The sequence below is a fragment of the Alternaria dauci genome, chromosome 8, assembly GCF_042100115.1.
Source record: "Alternaria dauci strain A2016 chromosome 8, whole genome shotgun sequence".
Classification (NCBI taxonomy): Eukaryota; Fungi; Ascomycota; class Dothideomycetes; order Pleosporales; family Pleosporaceae; genus Alternaria; species Alternaria dauci.
The window spans coordinates 1,171,000-1,189,831 of NC_091279.1; the positions used below are offsets into that span (position 1 = coordinate 1,171,000).

At 53.5% G+C, this 18,832-nt stretch overlaps 6 protein-coding genes across 6 annotated transcripts; 3 read left to right on the plus strand and 3 right to left on the minus strand.

The window, feature by feature from the left end:
- Positions 1-1,394: 1,394 nt before the first annotated feature.
- ACET3X_008337 (uncharacterized protein) lies at positions 1,395-3,900 on the plus strand (the record flags this gene model as incomplete). The annotated part of the gene is made up of 3 exons (XM_069454499.1): positions 1,395-1,833; positions 1,891-2,901; positions 2,960-3,900. The coding sequence occupies 3 exons, from the start codon at positions 1,395-1,397 to the stop codon at positions 3,898-3,900; spliced, it is 2,391 nt and encodes a 796-aa protein (XP_069303939.1).
- A 1,602-nt stretch (positions 3,901-5,502) lies between these two features.
- On the minus strand, positions 5,503-6,228 carry ACET3X_008338 (mitochondrial 37S ribosomal protein mS41; the record flags this gene model as incomplete). The annotated part of the gene is made up of 1 exon (XM_069454500.1): positions 5,503-6,228. The coding sequence occupies one exon, from the start codon at positions 6,226-6,228 to the stop codon at positions 5,503-5,505; it is 726 nt and encodes a 241-aa protein (XP_069303940.1).
- A 304-nt stretch (positions 6,229-6,532) lies between these two features.
- Positions 6,533-7,680, plus strand: ACET3X_008339 (uncharacterized protein; the record flags this gene model as incomplete). The annotated part of the gene is made up of 2 exons (XM_069454501.1): positions 6,533-6,755; positions 6,809-7,680. The coding sequence occupies 2 exons, from the start codon at positions 6,533-6,535 to the stop codon at positions 7,678-7,680; spliced, it is 1,095 nt and encodes a 364-aa protein (XP_069303941.1).
- A 272-nt stretch (positions 7,681-7,952) lies between these two features.
- On the minus strand, positions 7,953-10,621 carry ACET3X_008340 (uncharacterized protein; the record flags this gene model as incomplete). The annotated part of the gene is made up of 4 exons (XM_069454502.1): positions 7,953-9,341; positions 9,391-9,954; positions 10,004-10,401; positions 10,555-10,621. 4 exons carry the CDS (start codon positions 10,619-10,621, stop codon positions 7,953-7,955), a joined length of 2,418 nt encoding a protein of 805 aa, XP_069303942.1.
- Positions 10,622-11,586: 965 nt separating this feature from the next.
- On the plus strand, positions 11,587-12,369 carry ACET3X_008341 (uncharacterized protein; the record flags this gene model as incomplete). The annotated part of the gene is made up of 3 exons (XM_069454503.1): positions 11,587-11,778; positions 11,833-12,062; positions 12,330-12,369. 3 exons carry the CDS (start codon positions 11,587-11,589, stop codon positions 12,367-12,369), a joined length of 462 nt encoding a protein of 153 aa, XP_069303943.1.
- Positions 12,370-16,866: 4,497 nt separating this feature from the next.
- Positions 16,867-18,636, minus strand: ACET3X_008342 (uncharacterized protein; the record flags this gene model as incomplete). The annotated part of the gene is made up of 3 exons (XM_069454504.1): positions 16,867-18,252; positions 18,406-18,528; positions 18,616-18,636. 3 exons carry the CDS (start codon positions 18,634-18,636, stop codon positions 16,867-16,869), a joined length of 1,530 nt encoding a protein of 509 aa, XP_069303944.1.
- Between the last annotated feature and the right edge of the window lie 196 nt (positions 18,637-18,832).

Sequence of the window (18,832 nt, forward strand, 5' to 3'; positions counted from 1 at the left end):
ATCAGTACGTCTAAACTTTCCTATTTGAAGGGTTGCAGTCCAAATCCACCAAGATGCGCATGCAGGGCTGTCCAGTAAGAGGCATGAATAATGGTCAGACAATACAAGAAGCGAGCACAGTTTGCGCCATGGGCGATCGTGATTGCGCCCGAATGCGCTAGCGAAGGAAATTACTGACAAGGGAACGGCAGAGACGGTAGACAACATAATTGCGCTAGCCTATGTGATGCTACAGCGCCGTTTACGGTCGCGCGGCAGAGAGGCAGAGATTGTGCAGGGCGTCATTTCGCGCCGGCAGCTTCAGTGGTAAGTGTGGCTAAGCTTCCATGCCATGTAACATATGCGGGTGGATGCACCATTTGCGATTCGGCTAGCTCGACTCCACGGTTTGGAGGATGACATGGCGGGGCTCGTATTTACCTGTTTCCGACAAATGCTAATTTAGAGGGATAGGCTGGCTTGTAAAGCTTTTCAGACGGTGTTTCAGCGCAGTCAGACACAGCACCGCGCGCTACTCGCCTGGCTGAAAGGGTCTCTGTCGGCGGCTTGCATTTCTGACATGGCAGAGAGACGCATGCTGGAGGAGGCAATTGCTTGGCGTTGAAAGCTTAACGCGCTAACAGAGTGGAGTGAAGAAAGAAGCTGCAGGATAGGCTTTCAAGATGATGTTGGGACAGATGACAGATCAGGAACTCGGGAAGAAGCAACCTAAGGATCTGTGCCGGGGGGCCACGCTGCGCCCACGCCTAGCGGCGGCATGTGGGCGCGACTGCAAGCCTTGGGCCTTGGCGGCAGAAGCTTCGGGAGTGACGGATGGATTGTAGAGAGGATGATGTCGTTGTTCGTCTTTTGTTGCATATGTTGGAGCGCTATGCTACTGAGGCAAAGCATGGTAGTGTGAGACGGGTCGTTACTTGGGCCTAATAAGCATGGAGGCCAGCAGTTGATTGGCCCGCATCTACTGGTATCGTGATGTCAAGCGTAGATGCGACGGCTGGTACGCCAACCCCCATCCATCCCAATCAAGGCCGGGGGTCGACTATGCAGGCTTCCAAGAGCTGGACAGCTTCGTAAAACGCGTTGCTAGGGCTAGGTGCATTGAACCAGGGCCGGCTGGGGAAAGGCATACCTGCCTCAGTCATCCCCGTCATTGTTTTTGTGGTTTCAAGCAACGCGCTGGCATATCGCCAGATTCTCACCCTTTTGCGCGCCCATGCCAGATCCCATTCCCAACATAGAGCCTCGTCCGCTGCTTGCAATTAAACACGTCCAAGGCACTCTGCGCCGCTGACGGGTCCAGAGCACAGCGAGGCCCACCATTGGAGTCCATCCCTGTCCCCCCGACATCAGGGGTTAGCGCAAGTTCCGCAAATTGCGTCGCCAAACCGACCAAGATGCCGGCGGTGCAACATCAACAGCGACTGCCTCCTGTCTACGAAGCTGGAGACGACCCTTTTGGCCACGCCGACGTGCACTACCTCTCCCCGGACAAGTCGCTGTATATCGTTTCCGAGCAAAGCTATGTGCCTGCCTTGATCAAAGCCCCTTGCGAGCGCGACAATAGCTGCGCGACCCAACAGCGACTTGCTCACCGCATTGGCATACCACTACGCCTCTCAACACCGCGAAGACCGCCCCGACCGCTCATGGCCACTCTCACCTACGCCCACGATGCCCAGCAAACGTTTGGCGCTCCGCCCGGCAGCCCGCCCGACCTCACAAACTCAAAGTCGTCCAAGTCGTCCAGCATCCACTCGTCCACGCTCCTAGACTTCATGGGCACGACGGAGAACCTCTCCCACTTTGAGGACATCAACCTCGACGAAGCATCAGGTGGGCCCTCTTCCTTTCCCATGCCCGCGAGCCCGTCTAACCGCATCCTCTTCGAAGCCCCGCGAGCCTCGCTTTCCACCAGGAGCCTCCCGCACTCCCATTCCGCCCACTCCTTCCGCGACCTGACCGGCGCAACCAAGCAAAAGTACCCGAGCTTAAAGGGCCCCGTCAACCATGCCGTGCGGCAGCAGGCTCAGCTATCCGCCCCAGGCAAGCAGCAAGCTAGGAGAGGCTTCACTTCGCCGTCGGTCCCGTCGCTCTCGAGCCTGAGCCTCGCCGCACCTCAGCGCTCTTCCCGATCACCGTCCCCGTCAAGCACACACAAATCTTCCTCAGGGCCGCGCACACTGTCTCGCAAAAGCTCCCGGAACGATGTTTTGCCGTCGCCCGGCTTAGGCTCAAGGAGGGCGTCGTGGCAGGACTCTAAAAGAAAAACTGTAAAGGAAAGGGAGGCAGAGTGTGACGACGAAGACGACGAGCTTCCCGAGGATGCGGTCATCTGGAATGTCCCCATCTCGCCACGCCCCATGATGGATCGCTCGCCCGAGTCCTGGGTTGGCGAGAGCCCGCCTTTGGCGTCACCCAACCCTGACGCCCTGGTGTCTTCCTCCTCAAGGTCATCGAGGACTTCTCCTGCGCCTTCTGTGTCGCGCGCCTCCCAGAGGACTTCTTCGCCAAACGTTTCCAGCAGAGGCGTATCTCCGCAGTCAGCAACACAGCAGAACACATGGGTAGAGACGTACACCGCATTGGACACGGACGCCAAGTTCCTCACGGGGAAACTGGAAGAATTTCAATCTGAGAATGAGCGAAAGCAAGAAATTTCGAGACAACAGCCTGGTCTTACACGATCCGCATCTTTGAGTCAGCCAGAACCCAAGACCAAAAAGCCGGCACTCCCACCCGTCCGCAAGAGCGATCCTTTGATTGATCCTTTTCAGCCATCTGTCGAGAAGCAAAAGTACCTCTCGCGGACCCGACCTTCATGGCTTCCGCCAAAGAACCCCAAGGAAGAGAAGAAGCACCTCAAGGAGTACCAGCGCATGTTGGCTCGTATCGAGGAAGCTGGTAAGCCATTCATGCCTCCAAAGTGGAATCTAAGAGGTCACCTGACTAACAGTCGCAGAACGTCTCGAGGCTCAACGTGCCCAAGAAGAAGCGATAGCTCGTGAAAAAGCCTCCCGCATCAAGGCAGAATACTGGTCGAGCTTATTGTTACCCAACTGGGCCACTGAGATGACAAACTCAGAACTTCGCGCCTCACACAGGAAGATGTGGTGGAACGGAATCCCGCCACGGTTGCGAGGCCAGGTTTGGCAGATGGCCATTGGAAATGACCTTGAGGTCACAGAAGCAACGTACAACATTGCCTTGGAAAAAGCACGCAAGGAAGTCAAGACGCATGGTCACGAAGCGCTCGGAGGCCGCTATGTCTACATTGTCGAAAGCACCCAAGCCGTGTTCCCGGATCTCAAGATGTTCTCCGCACGAACATCACCAGAGGCAGAGGACGAGCAACCGCTACATCGAGACCTTGTCGATGTATGCCTGGCCTACTCGATGTACCGCCCAGATATCCCACATTCAAAGTTCGACATACACCACATCGCCGCATTGCTCCTGTTGAACCAGGGCGCGCCGCAAGCCTTCATCACATTGTGCAACCTGCTCAACCGTCCTTTGCCCCTTTCTTTCCTCATTCACGATCAAAACGCCATCCACGCCGCCTACTCCACAACCCTCCACGTTCTGTCGAAGAAAGCACCTAGTCTGGCGCAACGACTAGAGACTCTGCGAGTCGAGCCTAGAGACTATCTTTTCCACACGCTCGGCTCCTTATTCTGCGGCCGTCTGGGCGTTGAGCATGCCGCGCGCATCATGGACATATACACGATCGAAGGCGATAAGAACCTCCCGCGGGCTGCAGTCGCCATACTCAGTATACTGGAAGGCAGCTGTATGGAGGGCGACGCGGCGCAAGTTGCGAAGATACTGCGGGACAAGAAGATTGACCTTGATGTCGACGACTTCATGACCAAAGTTTTCGAGGCGGGCAAGAGCTCGTAGAATAACATCACTAGTGTTGGTTGCTGTAGTGGTTACTAGTAGCAATCAGAAAGTATTAATACCGCATTGTACAGTGGAAAGAATAATCGGATAATCAACAGAAAGAAGCGGAGACGGAACAGAGAGACAGCGGACAGAAAAATATCGACGATATACGAAGACTCATGCAGCGCGATTTTGAGCTCAACATATAACTGGTTAATACCTTTCTTTGCATACAACGGCGTTTTCGATTTCCTTGCGTTGTGCATACATGGGAGTTTTGCTATCAGCATCAAAGGGCTCTTTGCCATGCAACCTATTTCCTTAGCTATCTTGTATATACAACGTAACTCTTAGACCCTGGAGGGAAGCGAAAGCCTAATGGTGAGTAGCAGACGAGGTAAAAAAAACATATTACTATCAAGCAAAGCCTAGCTTACATGTGCTCATTTTCATTGAAACACTCAACTGAATATCTACCCGACCTGCCCCTCACCTACGTATTGACCTAACAGTGGGGTAAGTCAATGTTAGTGACAATGGCGACGGAAACGAACGGGAGGCGTTATCGTTTGCCATGGCGTAGCTGAGGTGGAAATGGGGAGTACGGGAGCTACCGGTAGTGTTTTTGTTTTGGCTTTCGCATTCAACGGTGCGGAAGTGGCGCATTCAATATTATGCGCCAATCTCCAAAGCCATGCTAAATGGTCTAGGTTTTTGTAGTTCCTTGTCAATTTCAACTTTACTACTTGCTGTGTCTTGGAAGAGATAAGAGCATGAACAACGTTGTTCGCGATTGGGACTAGCGTCTTGTTCGCCTGATGTCACAGATCTGGATAGGCAACCACGACCACAACATCCACATGCAAACTACACCTTTTTTTTTCATGTATACGCGCACCCCTTCTCATACCGCATGGTCTTGGGAGACAGCCTTTGCTTGTTTCTCTGACCAGAACTTGACGTTGCTGTGTCTACGCTCGCTAGTCCAACCTTGCGTCTTACAAGCTAGGTACATCGAGAAGCTTCACTCACATTACATCTCTACATATAGGTAGCGACGGCTGGATAGCGCTGCGGTCTATTTCAAAAGCTAGTAAGTATAGTCACCCGAGTTTCCCTGATCTATTTACTAGCAAAGATGATGCGACGTCTCTCATGGCTTAATCTCCCATGAGTACGCCTCCCCAGATACTTCGCAGCAGATAACCCGACGGCGCGGTTTTGGTGTGCGAAAAACTACTCCCTGAGCTACTGCAGGGCTTTTTTGATGATATTTCTAGCTTGGGGACCTGTTTGCTGACTTGAAAGCAGGGTCGTTGTTGTAAGCTTCGCCGTCTTGGGCTGTTTCGTGGGATGCAGTGCCACTGAGTTGGGGTACCATATGCACTTGGAGTGAGAAGCAGGCGCTCGATCAAGTTTTGGATTGAAAGTACTTGAGTAGAGGGTTAAAGTGTGCAATGATATGAGCTAGGACCTTTGAGGTAGTGGTCATGAAGGTCATGTAGCACCTGGACTGCCATTGGTGGTCTCTGAACTGGAATAAAACATGTACTTTCACATTTGATAACACTCGTGGTACAGAAATCGGTATCTACTTGTTCACGTTCTCGAACCATGTCAACCCCGTTTCTCCTTGTTCTCCGCCGCCCTTCTCTTCGCCCGTACTTCTGCCTTTCTCCTCTCTCCACCATCGACCTTGTGTCCCCTCTTTACTTCCCAGATGCCCTCTTGCAGGCGTATCCGTGCTCGTAGGCCCCCACTGCCCTTGACTGGCTCCACAAAGCTGCCCTTGATTGTCTTGGCGCCCTTTACAATAACGCCTTGTACCTTGGGTAATGTCTCGACGGGTTCGACTGGCGCTTCGGCGCCGACTGGTACATTTACCACCAGCTTCCTGGTTCCTGGATCATGTGTGGCTGTCGCAGCCGCGGAGCGAGGACTTATCGTGTTGCCGAGTTGTGGATTTGGTGGTACTGGTGCTTCGACAACCTTGAGTTCTGCCACTCCATCTGTAACGTGCTTGCAGTCTCCTCCGATGCCATATTCGCCGTTCCTGTACTTCTCTCGCCACTGTAACAGGTAGCGTCTTGAGCGCGCTGGCTCCACGCCAAGCTCCTTCAGTTGCGGCGATGTGAGTGTGAAGAGGGCTTCCCAGGACGGTATCTTGGTTGCGTGTGCGGAGAGGCCGCGGCCGATTGCGCTGAGAAAAGCAGTATGGTCGGGAATAAATGGTATCGGCTTTGGAACAGGGCGCATGGGAATCGAGTGCTGGAGATTTCGCACGCATGTCTTTGATGCTGACACTGCGGAGGTCGCATTGAGGAGTGGGCGTCGGAGGATCATGATGGCGGGTGCTGCTACATGTTCAGCATCAAGACATACACAGGGGAGTGACATTCAAACATACTGTATGCGCAATTGCGTGTCGCGTAGCCAAAACCCCCTCCCAATTCGCGTCAATGTCGAAGCTGCCGTCGCCGTGATTTTCGGGAAAGCCAAGACGGCGCTAAACACCCGCAGCATCGCGGCCAACAGCCCCACGTCACCAAGTCTCCCAGAGCTCCACAAGCTTACACAGCCCAAAACACACACACTCACTGGCAGTAGTAGAGAGTCTCCTACTGCACGCCTGCCACCACTTCCCATCATGTCTGGCCCCCAAGTCCACCACCTCTTCCACCATCCCATTGCGGACCATTCCTTCTCCGCCGACCGCCAGACGCTTGCTGTAGCCCGCGAGAACAACGTCGACCTCTTCCAGAAGACGGGCAGCGGATACAAGCTCAAGGATGAGCTGACAGGACACGACAAGACCGTCACAGGTGTCGATATTGCACCCAACTCGGGCAAGATTGTGACGTGCTCGCAGGGTACGCTCAGAGCTATCGGCTGGCTTGGAGCACGCAGCTAACGAATGGGACAGATCGCAATGCCTATGTTTGGGAGCCTTCCCCGCAGGGATGGAAGCCCACATTGGTCCTTCTCCGCATCAACCGCGCTGCTACCTGTGTTCGCTGGGCTCCCTCCGAGACCAAGTTCGCAGTTGGTTCGGGTGCCCGGCTAATCCCCGTCTGCTACTTTGAAGAGGAGGACAACTGGTGGGTCTCCAAGCACATCAAGAAGCCCATCCGCTCCACCATCACCTGTGTCTCCTGGCACCCCAACTCCGTCTTGCTCGCGGCAGGATCTACCGATGGACATGCTCGTGTGCTCTCTTCCTTTGTCAAGGGCGTCGACGAGCGTCCAGAACCCTCGGTATGGGGAGAGCGTCTGCCCTTCAATACCGTGTGCGGCGAGTACCTGAACAACACTGCGGGTTGGGTCCACGGCGTTGCCTTCTCTCCCTCAGGCAATGCCCTTGCCTTCGCATCCCACGACAGCACCCTCACTGTCGTCTACCCGAGCGGACCGGAAGAGCCCCCCCGCGCCATCCTTAGCGTCAGCACTCAAGTACTGCCCTTCATGTCGCTGGTCTGGACCTCTGAAGCTGAAATCATTGCTGCGGGATACAACTGCGAGGCCTACCGTCTGCAGGGCGACGAGTCTGGCTGGAAGCTTGCTGGAAGTCTCGAGGCTAAGAGCCGACCTGGTCTTTCGGACCAGCGTGAGGAGAGCGCGTTGAACATGTTCAGACAGATGGATCTCAAGGGCAAGTCAGGCACGGATGATACCAAGCTCAAGACTGTGCACCAGAATACCATCAATACCATTCGTAGCTTCGAGGAGAGTGGAAGCGGTGTCACCAAGATCAGTTCCACTGGCGTGGACGGAAGGGTTGTCATCTGGACTTTGTAAAGGCACAACTTCATGGACTAGAGTCATTTTGTAAACAGAAATGAAAATAAATTCCCTCGCACACTACCAGCGAGAATGGAGTAGCTTCTAGGTAGCCCGGATATCAAAAAACATCTACAAAAACCATACCACCCAACCCAAACTGAACTCAAGGACTTGCCCACCCAGATGCTTCTACTATCTTACATTACCATACGTGTTTCTTGTACAGATCTAGTCTTTTGTAGTAGACGTACGTGCATCCCAGAAAACGCCAGCCCTATGTGCTTCGCTCAACCGAAGCCAGGGAAGCCTTGCGCGTTGAAGTCAAGCGGTGCCGTGGCAGTTTGAGCACCTCCAGTGGCGCCCATCCCTTGCGTTGTTTGCGCATCGTTCAAGAACCACGACCAATCCTGATCGATATCCATGGGCATGTGTTGCCATGAAAAGTTGTTTGTCGGGAGTGGGAAGTTGTTCATGCTATCGTCGTTGATCTGCGAGTTGTACGTGCCGGCCGCAGCACTGCCTGTTACCGACGCGTCGTCTGCGTTGATGTTGTTCCAGTTGTAGAAGCCGTCGTATGAAACAAAGGGTGACGCATCGGTGAGGTTGAAAGCAGAGGTACCAGCGGATATGGACGTCTTTGGCGTGACGTTGAGGGACTGTGTGGGCTGCGAGAAGATGTCTGACGCAGAAGACTGCGACGGCTTCTCGGACGTGGGTGTGTAGAGCTGTGCTGATGTAGCGGGAGACCTAGAGCTGACTATGCTAGGCGAGCAAGCCGGCGGCACCGGGGCTTTCTTGACTAACCGGCCCCCTCTCTTTATAGAAATGGTGCCAAAGTATGGGATGACAAAGTCGGATTGGTCGCCGCATCCCTCATGGTCGGCACTCGTGCCCTTGAATTTGCCCAACATCTTCTCGAGCACCTGTGCGGATTGTGCAGCTACTTTGCCTCCCTTTTCGCTCGACGCGCGATGGAAGATGTCGATGCTGACCTCGATGAGGTGCACGTCTTCTTCAATGTCCTTGGGGGTGGGATCGCCGCTCGAAGACTGTGAAGCCATACCGAAATTGAGAAGACCGATGATGACGAGGACTGCGGCCGTAAAACCGATAAAGTCAATGGCTTTGCACTCGTAAAGCGGCTGGATGTGCCCGGTTCGTAGAGACTGATATAGCCGTAGGACTTCCCGCGAGCCGTTCAAACACGCAGTCTTTGAGTACGAGAAGCGCGAGTTTGACGCCGCCTTGAGCATGAAGGGCAAGTGCAAGTATACACGGATCTGATGGAAGATCATCTGACCCATGATACGCTCTCGCAATTCGGCCGCATTCGATTCCGCGTTGGCGAGTAACTCGGTGTAGTCGAGCCACGCTGGATCGAACCTCTTCCACAAGTCCTCGAGTTCTTGATCGAGCTGGAGTGCCCAGGCAAAAGATTGCTCGGCAACTCCCTGGTTTCGATCGATGACCCTGCCTGCAAGCTGTGAAAGCTTTGTGATGCCAATCAATGGATGAATGTAAGGGCTGTCGCTCATATCTGGCATACTCAAGTCGCAGTGCGCATCGCTGATACCATACGGCAGACCCAACAAGAGAGACAAGAAACGGTCACCGTGGTACATAGCCCACCAGATGCTCTCGTGTGGAGCCGAGGATGTGCGCTTGCGATGTAGTCCCTTTCTTCGTGTAAGTTAATGGTGGACAATCTAGGAATGCATGACTTACCATGAGCTGGGCATACATCAAACCCCTCCGGTATGCGATCCAAGCTCTTCGCGGCTGACCTACATCCGCGTACCACTTGGACTTCAGGATCAGACACTCTAGACCCTCTAGGCTTGCGGCATACTTGTCGTCAGACAAGAACCATCGATCTACAGCCTCGATGTATCGTTCGACGTCGTCATCGTTATCTGACGAGCATATACCAACCGACAACACAACAGTAGCAATGGCGCCGATGTTTCCGGTTGTCAGGGCCTGAGCAGCGAACTGCGTTAGCGTTTGATCAGGACCGGAAGTGCCGCTGCATTTTCTCCGCCATGTTTGCCACCAGTCACTGTTGGAGTTCAAAAGTTTGGTGAGTTGATCGTAAGGCGGTAGCATGGCGATGAGTGCTTGCTTGGACTTCTCTCGTTTGGCAGAGTGCGCGATGGTGTTCCCAGCCGCGATGTTATCATCGTGTCTGTTTTCCACAGTGTACCGGTCGTCAGCGGCTACGCCGGGCCTTGGTGTTGAGGTTTGTGCAGCGCCACTGCGGGCTTTCGCTTGAGCCTCAGCATCGTTGAGCTGTACACGGTAAGCCTTGGGATCAAATTTAGAAAGTAGGGATACATACGGCATCTTCGAATACAGAGAGGATCGGTATGTGATGACCTCGGTCCGAAGGGGCTCGTTGATTGTCCGGCAGTCGGAACATGTTGCATGAAGATTCTGAAGAAAGAGGAGTCGGCGGAAATGTATCCTTGTGGTAGATGGTAGGCGCTTTTGGCGATGAAGTGTCCGCTATGCTCTGACTTTGACTGCGGCTTTCTGACTTTACAGTTTTGTCTTCAAGCAACGTGTCAACCAAGGCCTCCAGTCGCGATACTCGCTCACGAAGGTTCTTCCTATGATCGACGATGACTTCCGGGTTGGCATGTTCTTGATCGATGCACCTGCTGCCGCGCGCGAAACATTCTGAGCAAACATCTGGGTTGTCGGGCTGGAAGATGCATCGGATCTTGCGACGACGACCTGTATTACATCAGAAAGGCTCACATTATGGTGATGATGAGAAGTAGAGTGAAGACGGAGTTTGGCGTAGTGATGCACAGGCGAGACAAGCGTAACAGTGATGGATAGCGTAGAGTAATCATTCGATCTGAGGCAGCGACTGGATTCACATACATTCGAAGCAGCTATGCGTTCCCTTACGCATCTTCTTGCGTGTCGGCAACGTCTCCTCTTTGGGCATCTCGATTCGTTGTGTTCCAATCACCCAGATCGTGCGAACCTAGCTCTTGCGACAAATTCGTCCGGACTCGGCTCTGCGCGCGCAAACTGGATCACGAGAGTTTGATGTTATATAATAGCGTCCACAATTCGATTCCTCCTGCGGAATAGACGGATCAGGCTGACGAGAAAGAGATGAAAGATGCCAATAGCAGCAAAAGGACAGACGTCAGCTTCTGGTGGTGAAGGGGTTTCAAAGCAGAACGGAGAGGCCCGGAGGGAATTTCGTCCGTTAGGGCCGTGTATTAGGTCAGCGCAGGAAGCTGAATAATGCCGCGCGACGGCCGTGAAGGCAGGATCTTATAGCAAGCCAGGCCTCCCAGGCAGCAGTTTATCTCGTGTATCGAAGCGGACTTTCGGGGAATCGGTCGAGTTGGAGTTCCTCTAAATCCCGTTCCCCATGCGGTGAGATATGCGAGAAGCGATGCGACTGGTCTCTGCAACACATTGGAGGTTAGCCTGAGGCTGTGCCTATGCTTGTTTTGATCCCGAAACATGGAGTTTGCGGATAATACCGCCATGATACGACTTGGCGGTGCCCACCTGGTGCACCGCACCGTATACGCGTATTCTACCCCGCGGGGGGCCTACATACAACCTTCGTTCATGATGCTAAGTTTTGTTCGTGAAGACATGAGTACACTATCAACATCGCAGGCTGGACCCGTTATGACATCGTTTTCAGGGTGCATGCCTGGAGCACGGCTCGATGCCAGCTAGTAGCCCTATGGGTGGATAGTGGGCACACATCGTCATTCCGAGCTCAGCCGCATCATACGCAAGAATACCACAATCTTAGCGTTCATCTCTCCAAATCCAATGTCTTAAACAAAAGATCTATCAACCTTTCCCATACAGATGCTTAGTATGATGTTTTAATCGTCATTACTGTATGGTTGTTGCAGTCCAAAGGTCCTGTTGAGCAACATGTCTGCAGCGCACAACCATCGTCATACGCACGATCTTCCCCCGAGCCCACCGCCGTCGCCTCCATCTACTAGACGAAGAAAGAAGAAGAAGCCAGATCCCTTTGAAGAACTCGCAACTACACCAATACCCTCGCTGTCCTCTTCTCCAGCAAACGAGCTCAACGACGACCAAGAACCCTTGCTGAAACAAGTAAGTCGTATTGAGGTGCTGAAACAGTGTGAGGGACGCTGACATACCTTCAAGATTATCCTCACGCCTGTACTATTCATATCCTTCCTCCTCTCCCTCTTCCTCGTCAACTACCGCAACCGCGTCCGCCGAACAGAAGCACACTCACCTAGCTTCTCTCTCTTCGCCTACTTCGCTCCATCCAGCTGGCTCGATCCAGAGCCCTACCAGGACCCCGACGATTCGACATGGGGTCGAAGGGGGACCATTGGGCATGTTGAGCCCCATGACGCTATAGGTCCAAGGTCAGACGAACAAGGCGATGAGAAACCAAAGAAAAGGAAGAAGAAGAGAAGGTCGTGGCACTTTCATAAAAAGATAAGGAAAATGGCCAAATTGGAGATCGGCGATGCGTTGGAGATGCGAGGGCGCATGATTGTTGTCATGCTTGTAGTATTGGGGTTGGCTTGTGCAATGTTGTGGATGGGTGTTAGGTGGCTTGTTGTCTTAGCTTCACAACGGATGCATGGTATAAAAGCCTAATCACTGGAGCGAGAGGACCGCCTTCCTAGCTACGACACATACAATACACAGAACCCAACAAAGTACTGATCAATTCTTTGATCTATCTAAGATTTGAAAGTCTGTGTCATAACCATCGAGTGACTATAGCAAGCAGGAGACGCGCATTGGAGTCATTGAAAGGCCGTTCCATCGTGAGAATACATCCATAAGCGCATCAGTCATACAAACAACGCCAACATGTAATCCAAGGATAAACAAAGTCGATCTATAAAGCTGGGTATCGCACCTTTTTTAACGCCGGTAACCATCAAATCATGATTTCGAAGAGGGGACGTAGAGAACATTTTAGAAGACAGCATGGAAAAACGGAAATCTGCCTGTCAGGGCCGCATGGTAAAGAGGCGCGCGACGAGCCGGTCGAAGAAGTACCCCATATCGTCATCTTGTCTCTTCTCTTTGGCCTTGCTTGTTAGGTAATTGGATGTTTCCGCCTTCCTAATTGCCTCCCGCAAGTTTTGGACAAACGCGTCTTCGGGCGTGTCCGTCCGGTGGGACTGCATGGACTCGCCCTCCCAGTCTGGTCTGAGTCTAGCATGGCAACCAGAGAAGCACGCGCGATAAAACTCGAGGAGCGACTTGACACCATGGTCGTCGATTTCTACGTCTTCTTCGGTGGTAGAAGAGCGTGTGGTACCGTATAGGCTATGATACGGCAGCTTCGCAGCATGGTAGTGAATAGACTCTACCGTCATTAGAACAGTAGTAAGAACAGCCAGAGCAATGGGCCAATCGTCGCAGTCCTTGTTCAGAAGAAGTTGCTCCAATGACGTGAGCACATCCTTCATCAAGCTGAGAGCAAGGCCGGGCATAATCGCACCGAATTGCGAGCGGATGAAGCAAGGTGTAGGAGTGAGGTGTTGGGATATGTCCATCGTACTGCGGATGAGCTGCTCTAACATGGGGCTTTCCGAGCGCGATGGAAGCGTTATATCACCGCCAATGTGCACCAGCACAAGAAGCTTGAGCGCTTGGTGTAATATGCGGTAATGAGATGAGTTTGCCGGAATGGATCGTGAGAAAACGTAAATATCGCGCAGGATCCTCAATGGTGAGCAGTAAAGTGGAAAAGCACGGAAATGATGCGTTACTAGTAGCGATAGATGCGAGTCCAAGGTATGCAGCAAATGGTATTGTGCATCAGCTGTTAGCACAGCCGGGAGAACGGCGTGCTTGTGCGGAGGACCAGTGTAAGGCTGGGGCGGCCAGGAGTAGATGATGTGTTCGTGCACGAGGGGACTGTCGTCGTTGAGTTTTACAGCATGTACCGAGACAGGAAATGTTGGACCGAAACCAAAGTTCAAAGGAAGCGTGTAGGTCGTCCCTTTGGAAATCTCAAAATCACCAGCCGGGACGAACGACTCCAAGGGTCGCATGGTTGGATGCCAACCTAGGCGATCAGAGAGGAATGCCGCAGAAAGGTCGACAAGAGTATGGTCTCGACAAGGGTGATTGACTAAATCCCCTTTGTAGTGTTCGAGGCAGGCCCTGCATGGAGTGCCAGGATCGCACTTCTCCTTCCGTCGTTGGCAATTCGAGCAAGCGCCAACGATTCGCATCAACGCCGCATGGCGGCGCTGCTCAGCAGTCAAGGCTCTCTTCCGTCCTTTAGGAGCCCGACCTGGCATACCCTCTGTGCTCGTAGGTGCCAATCGGTGCGTCAAAGGGTTCGGTTGGTAAGACACCCAGCCGTATGAGTCAGGCGACGCAGACGGAGTGGAGGGTTTGCGTCGAGAAAGCGAAGTGCTTCTAGATAAAGCAACACTGCGGGGGTAACGTGAAGCTACTGGCGATACTGAGAGTATAGGAGGAGGTCTTCGTACTGATGCAGAGGCTGACGTTCGGCTGTTGTAGCAGGTAGGTCCAGGTGTAGCATCGGGAATGGTGATGGCTCTGCTGCGATTGTGTAGCTCGTATTCGCCATCTGATCGTCGATATGACGGCAGTGCTGAATTGAAGTTCTGCGAAAAAGAATTGGGAATGGCAATCGGCTCGACTTCTGCTCTGCCTCCATCATCTTCCGCGATTGGTTCGATGATCCGTGGCTGTTCCGCCCATGTACCAAGATTCGAGAACAATCGGGAGGCTCTCACATCCAGACCACTGAAGGAGTGGGAAGAGTCCGTAACATAGGGGTTGAAGACGGTTTCGGTTGTGCTCTCGAGGGAACCAGGGGTGAAGGTTTCCGGGATACGATCGTAGCGTGTATCCAGGATAGGCGAGTCGTTGATAGCACCCAACGGTGACAAGAGGCTGTTGTCGCACGCACCGAACGAGCCAAAATACTGGCTGTCTGCTTGAACACCTAGCGGAGAAGTTGATGTGGTGTCAAAGAACAGTGAGGTGCCATTTGCATGCTCGAACGATGACTGCCCATCTAGGACTGATGGCGGGGCAGAAACCGTATACCCGAGCGACGGCGGTTCGTCAACGACCGAAGGAGGCGCTGAAACCAGGTATGTAGGCTCAGATGTGAAGCTTTCCGATGGTTGGTGGCCTACAACGTAGCTGCCTTCTTGGGCCCTTGTATAACCAGTTTCTCCCTGGAAGAGAGGGTCGTACAATTCATCGTCCCAGGCAACAAGCTCCTGCCAGTTTTCGTTCAGAGAGCTGGTGTACGGGAAGTGAGACATTCTTCGGATGGACCGACGGTGTTGTGTGTTTTAGGCTGAAGGGCAAGAACAACCAAGAGTGGATGAAGGCCGTAAGGTTCGCCCCTCTGCCAAGGGTCACATGCGATGAGCGATGACAGCGTGTAGAGTGCGGAAGTTGGAATATTGCGTCGGAAGACGATGGCTGTCTGTGTAACACCAATTGACGTTTCCAGGCTGCAAAGTGGCCAAAGTTATATTCCACGCACAAGCTGGGGCAATGTCAGGGTGCGGCTGACAGCACGAACCTGGCTGCCTTGCATCAAAGGCCGCCAGAGCAATTGACGAGTAGTTGTCAATGGCCTTATCACGTTGTAGCTGATTATTAGTCAATGACTAGAACTTACATGTAAATGGCCGCGGGCCTCTGGTGCTGGGAAGCTTTGCGTCGAAGGTATGATGTCTTAGGGCTGGTCGGCAGTGCCATCTGACCAAGTGTGAGCCTGCAGCATGGCGGCCGGTCAACTCAATCTGTGGTAGCCCTGTCACCGTGCTTTGCCGGGTAGTTCTCCCCGCTGTATACCCATAAAACCAACATCGAATCAGCATGAGCGACGTGAGCGACGTGCGACTTAGTGCCAGTGGGCCGGTTCGACACATCTGCGCGATTTTGGCACACCATGTCTAATAAGGCAGGCTTCTGGAAAGACTTCGCCTCGTCGTGGCTGTGAGCGATGCGGCCAGTTGAATAATCTCCGACCGTGCACAGTCTCCTCTATAGTGGGTGATCGAGTTGCTTTCCTCCTTTCCGCAGTTCGACATCTATCTGACATTACAGTAAAAGGCTCGGAAGGGACGGCTGCCTGTAGTTGGAATGCGGAGGCATTTCGGTAGGGCAAAGCCTACGTTTGCCGAGCTGGACCAACACCTTGACCCTTTGGGAAACATACTCTTGCTTTCTTTCGTGCGCAATAGCAGGACTGCTATGCGGAATCCCTGACCTCGGCTATGAGGTAGCTTGTCCTTGACGCCCTCCCCCCCAGATTGCCGTGAACACGTAGATGGGGAGGATCAGTTCAAGCGAACGACTAGCCTTGTTGAGTAAATGACGCCCCCTTCAGACCAACGCCTTACACATCGCCAAGCGAGAAGCAGCCTGGCAAAGTGCCTTACAGCCGGCAGGGCAGCTGCGCCGTGGGCACATCGATTTGTCCCTGCGCTAGATGCTGCAGTAGTACCTACTGGTACCAATACATGCACCCCACTCGTACAGATATGTAGCTAGCGAGCCTCACTCTTTCTTTGCATGTGTCTGCGGCTCTGCGCATTCACTTCCCTTTCGGCTCAAACACGACACTGACGTATTCTGCCTTGTAATCGCCAATTGCACAGAGACAATTGCATGCCCGACTCCCGGCATGCGACACGATAGGATGCTTCAACAGCCAATTCAGCAAGTCGTCACGCGAGAACAGACGCGGCTGTGTTGTAGAACTCAATATAACTATACTTGAGGACCCAAAGCCGACACGATGGAGCGGGTCCAGCCCAAAGGAGAATTAGGGCAAGTGATTTGGCCAAAAGATACCAAAACAAGTGACGCAGACAGGGTATGGCCGTGACAGAACGTAAAGGCGAACAGGAAGACATGTGAATATGAGATACAACAGAAGAAGCCGATTCCAAAACAAGACATGTACAGGAACACGTACACCGAGCCCACCCGAAATAACCTTTGACTTGATGTCGGGTATCATCTAAAAGGAAGAAACGTATGGAGCAGCATGGTATCGTACAAGAGTCGACCACGAAACTACCCTTTCCCCCGTTGGTGTCAGACATCAATCATGTCGTCAGATCCCTGACTTGGTGTCGGATCGGAACAAGACCACGCGCGCATGCGAATGATGATGTCGAGATCCGGATCCCCGTCTAGTCACGAAGCCTCGGCGGGAGCATAGAACAGAACGATCTCGCCCCTATCGTTTCTTCGGAGACGTAGATCCTTCCAGAGCTCTTTCTCATCGTCAGCCTTGGAGGGCGCGCGGGCATGGTGCTCGTGACGCTCGCGATGGTACCGTTTCAGAGCCTTGTTGACACTCATGCCGCGCTCAGAGTCTGGGCCCTTTGTGATGAAGGACATGAACAGTCCCGCAGGCGACGAAATAGGTGCAACGTCTCCATTGGGTCGCACAATGAGCTGGCCTTGGCCATCTGGTTCCGGAGAGTTTGTTGCCGAACGGTGGTACTCAATGGCCTTGACGGTCTTGCGCTCGCGCGGTGCTGGCGACACAGAAGACGAGTATTGCCGACGGCGGACCCGACGAACCTCGGTTGTAGAATCCTCGCGCTTCTTCTTAGGCCTGATCTTCACGAGAGCAGTGCTAGCCTTGCGCTCTTTGCGCTCCTTGTCGCGGCCCCGGTCTTTCTCCTTCTTTTCTGCTTGCTCACGAGCCTTGGTGTCAGCCTTGCGCTGCTTAGCCTGCTCGGCTTCGTATTCTTGCTGCGCGCGCATAAGAGCCTTCGAGTTGCCCTGCTTAGCGCGTTTCATGGGGCTCAGAGGCGAGTTGACATAGTCACCAGAGTCATCCGGCGAAGGTGGGAACTCAGGCCGGGCAAGCAGTCTGTTTAGTCCTCCAGTGAGGCCGGAGTGAAGCGTCGCGGGCGCATCTGCCATGGTAGTATCCCGTTCCTCTTGGGCGCGGACCAGCGACATGTCGAGTTCACTGGGCGAATTGCGCTTGCGCTTGCGATCGGTTTTCTTCGACGTGGTCTCAACATCTGTATCGCGCGACTTGTTTCTCGAATGCTTTGGCTTGGCGGCAGGTGTGGTGTACGAGTCGTAGCGTTCATTGGAAGGACGAATTTGCTCGTTCCCGTACGAGACGCCGTTTTGTGCGAAAGACTCGTCGTCATCGGGTACCTGAAACTTCATGACGTCGGCGATTGCAGGCATGTACTGCTCCTCGTATGCAGGTGGCTGACTGTCTTCAAGCATGCGCGCTTCATACTCGGGCGCGCTCCTTCTCGGAACATTGGGTGTCGATGAGGGGTCGAGGAAATCGAAAACATTAGGGGCCTCAATCGACGCTTGCTCGTGATAGCCTAGAGAGTGCGCCGCTGGCGGAGGAGTGGGCGCACGGGGCGGGGCATCCACGACTGCGACGGCGTTGTCATCGTTGCGCGCTTCTTCGACGTAGGCGTTGTGAGGAGTGAGCGCTTGAGCATTGTCGTGGTAGGCGCTGTCTCTCTTCTGTTGCGGGCCCTTCTTCTTCTCCTTGTAAAGCTTGCCCTGGTACTTTTGGTCTTCGGTTATGCAAGCCTACCAAACATCAGTTAGCCACTGCAAAGGGCGAAAAACCAAACATGGCGCAATGCGCAACGCGCAACGCGGGCGCAGAACTCGCAGCAGTCGCTGCATGTTGTTCTAGGCACACCGGATCGCCATGTAGGGCAAGAGAGGCGTGATGCGTACCGTATGAGATTTGTACGAGGTTCCGGGGAAGTGGACCATGCAGTCGAGGCACGTAAAGGAAGCGCCATAGCATTGGTTACGATGCCCGTCAAGCTTCTTCTTGGTGAGGACGTCTCCACAGCCCTAGACGGTCACAGTAAGCCTCCAATGCATCTCCAGGGAAGGGGCCAATGGTGGGGAGAGTATGGACATGGGGCTCAGAGTAAGTACCTCGCAGGAGAACGACACCATGGTGGAAAGTTAAGATTCGATTCGATTCGATACGCAAGTGGCGGTGAACAGCTGGCAAAAGACGTCAATGGAGGAGAGGAGGAAGAGTCGGTGTATGGAGGGGGCGCCGCGTCGTTATCACCCCTCGCTGGCCCAGGTAAGGTTTCAGTTGTTTGGGATACAACAAAAGTCGTTCTGGCGCTAAGTTGCTTCGGGA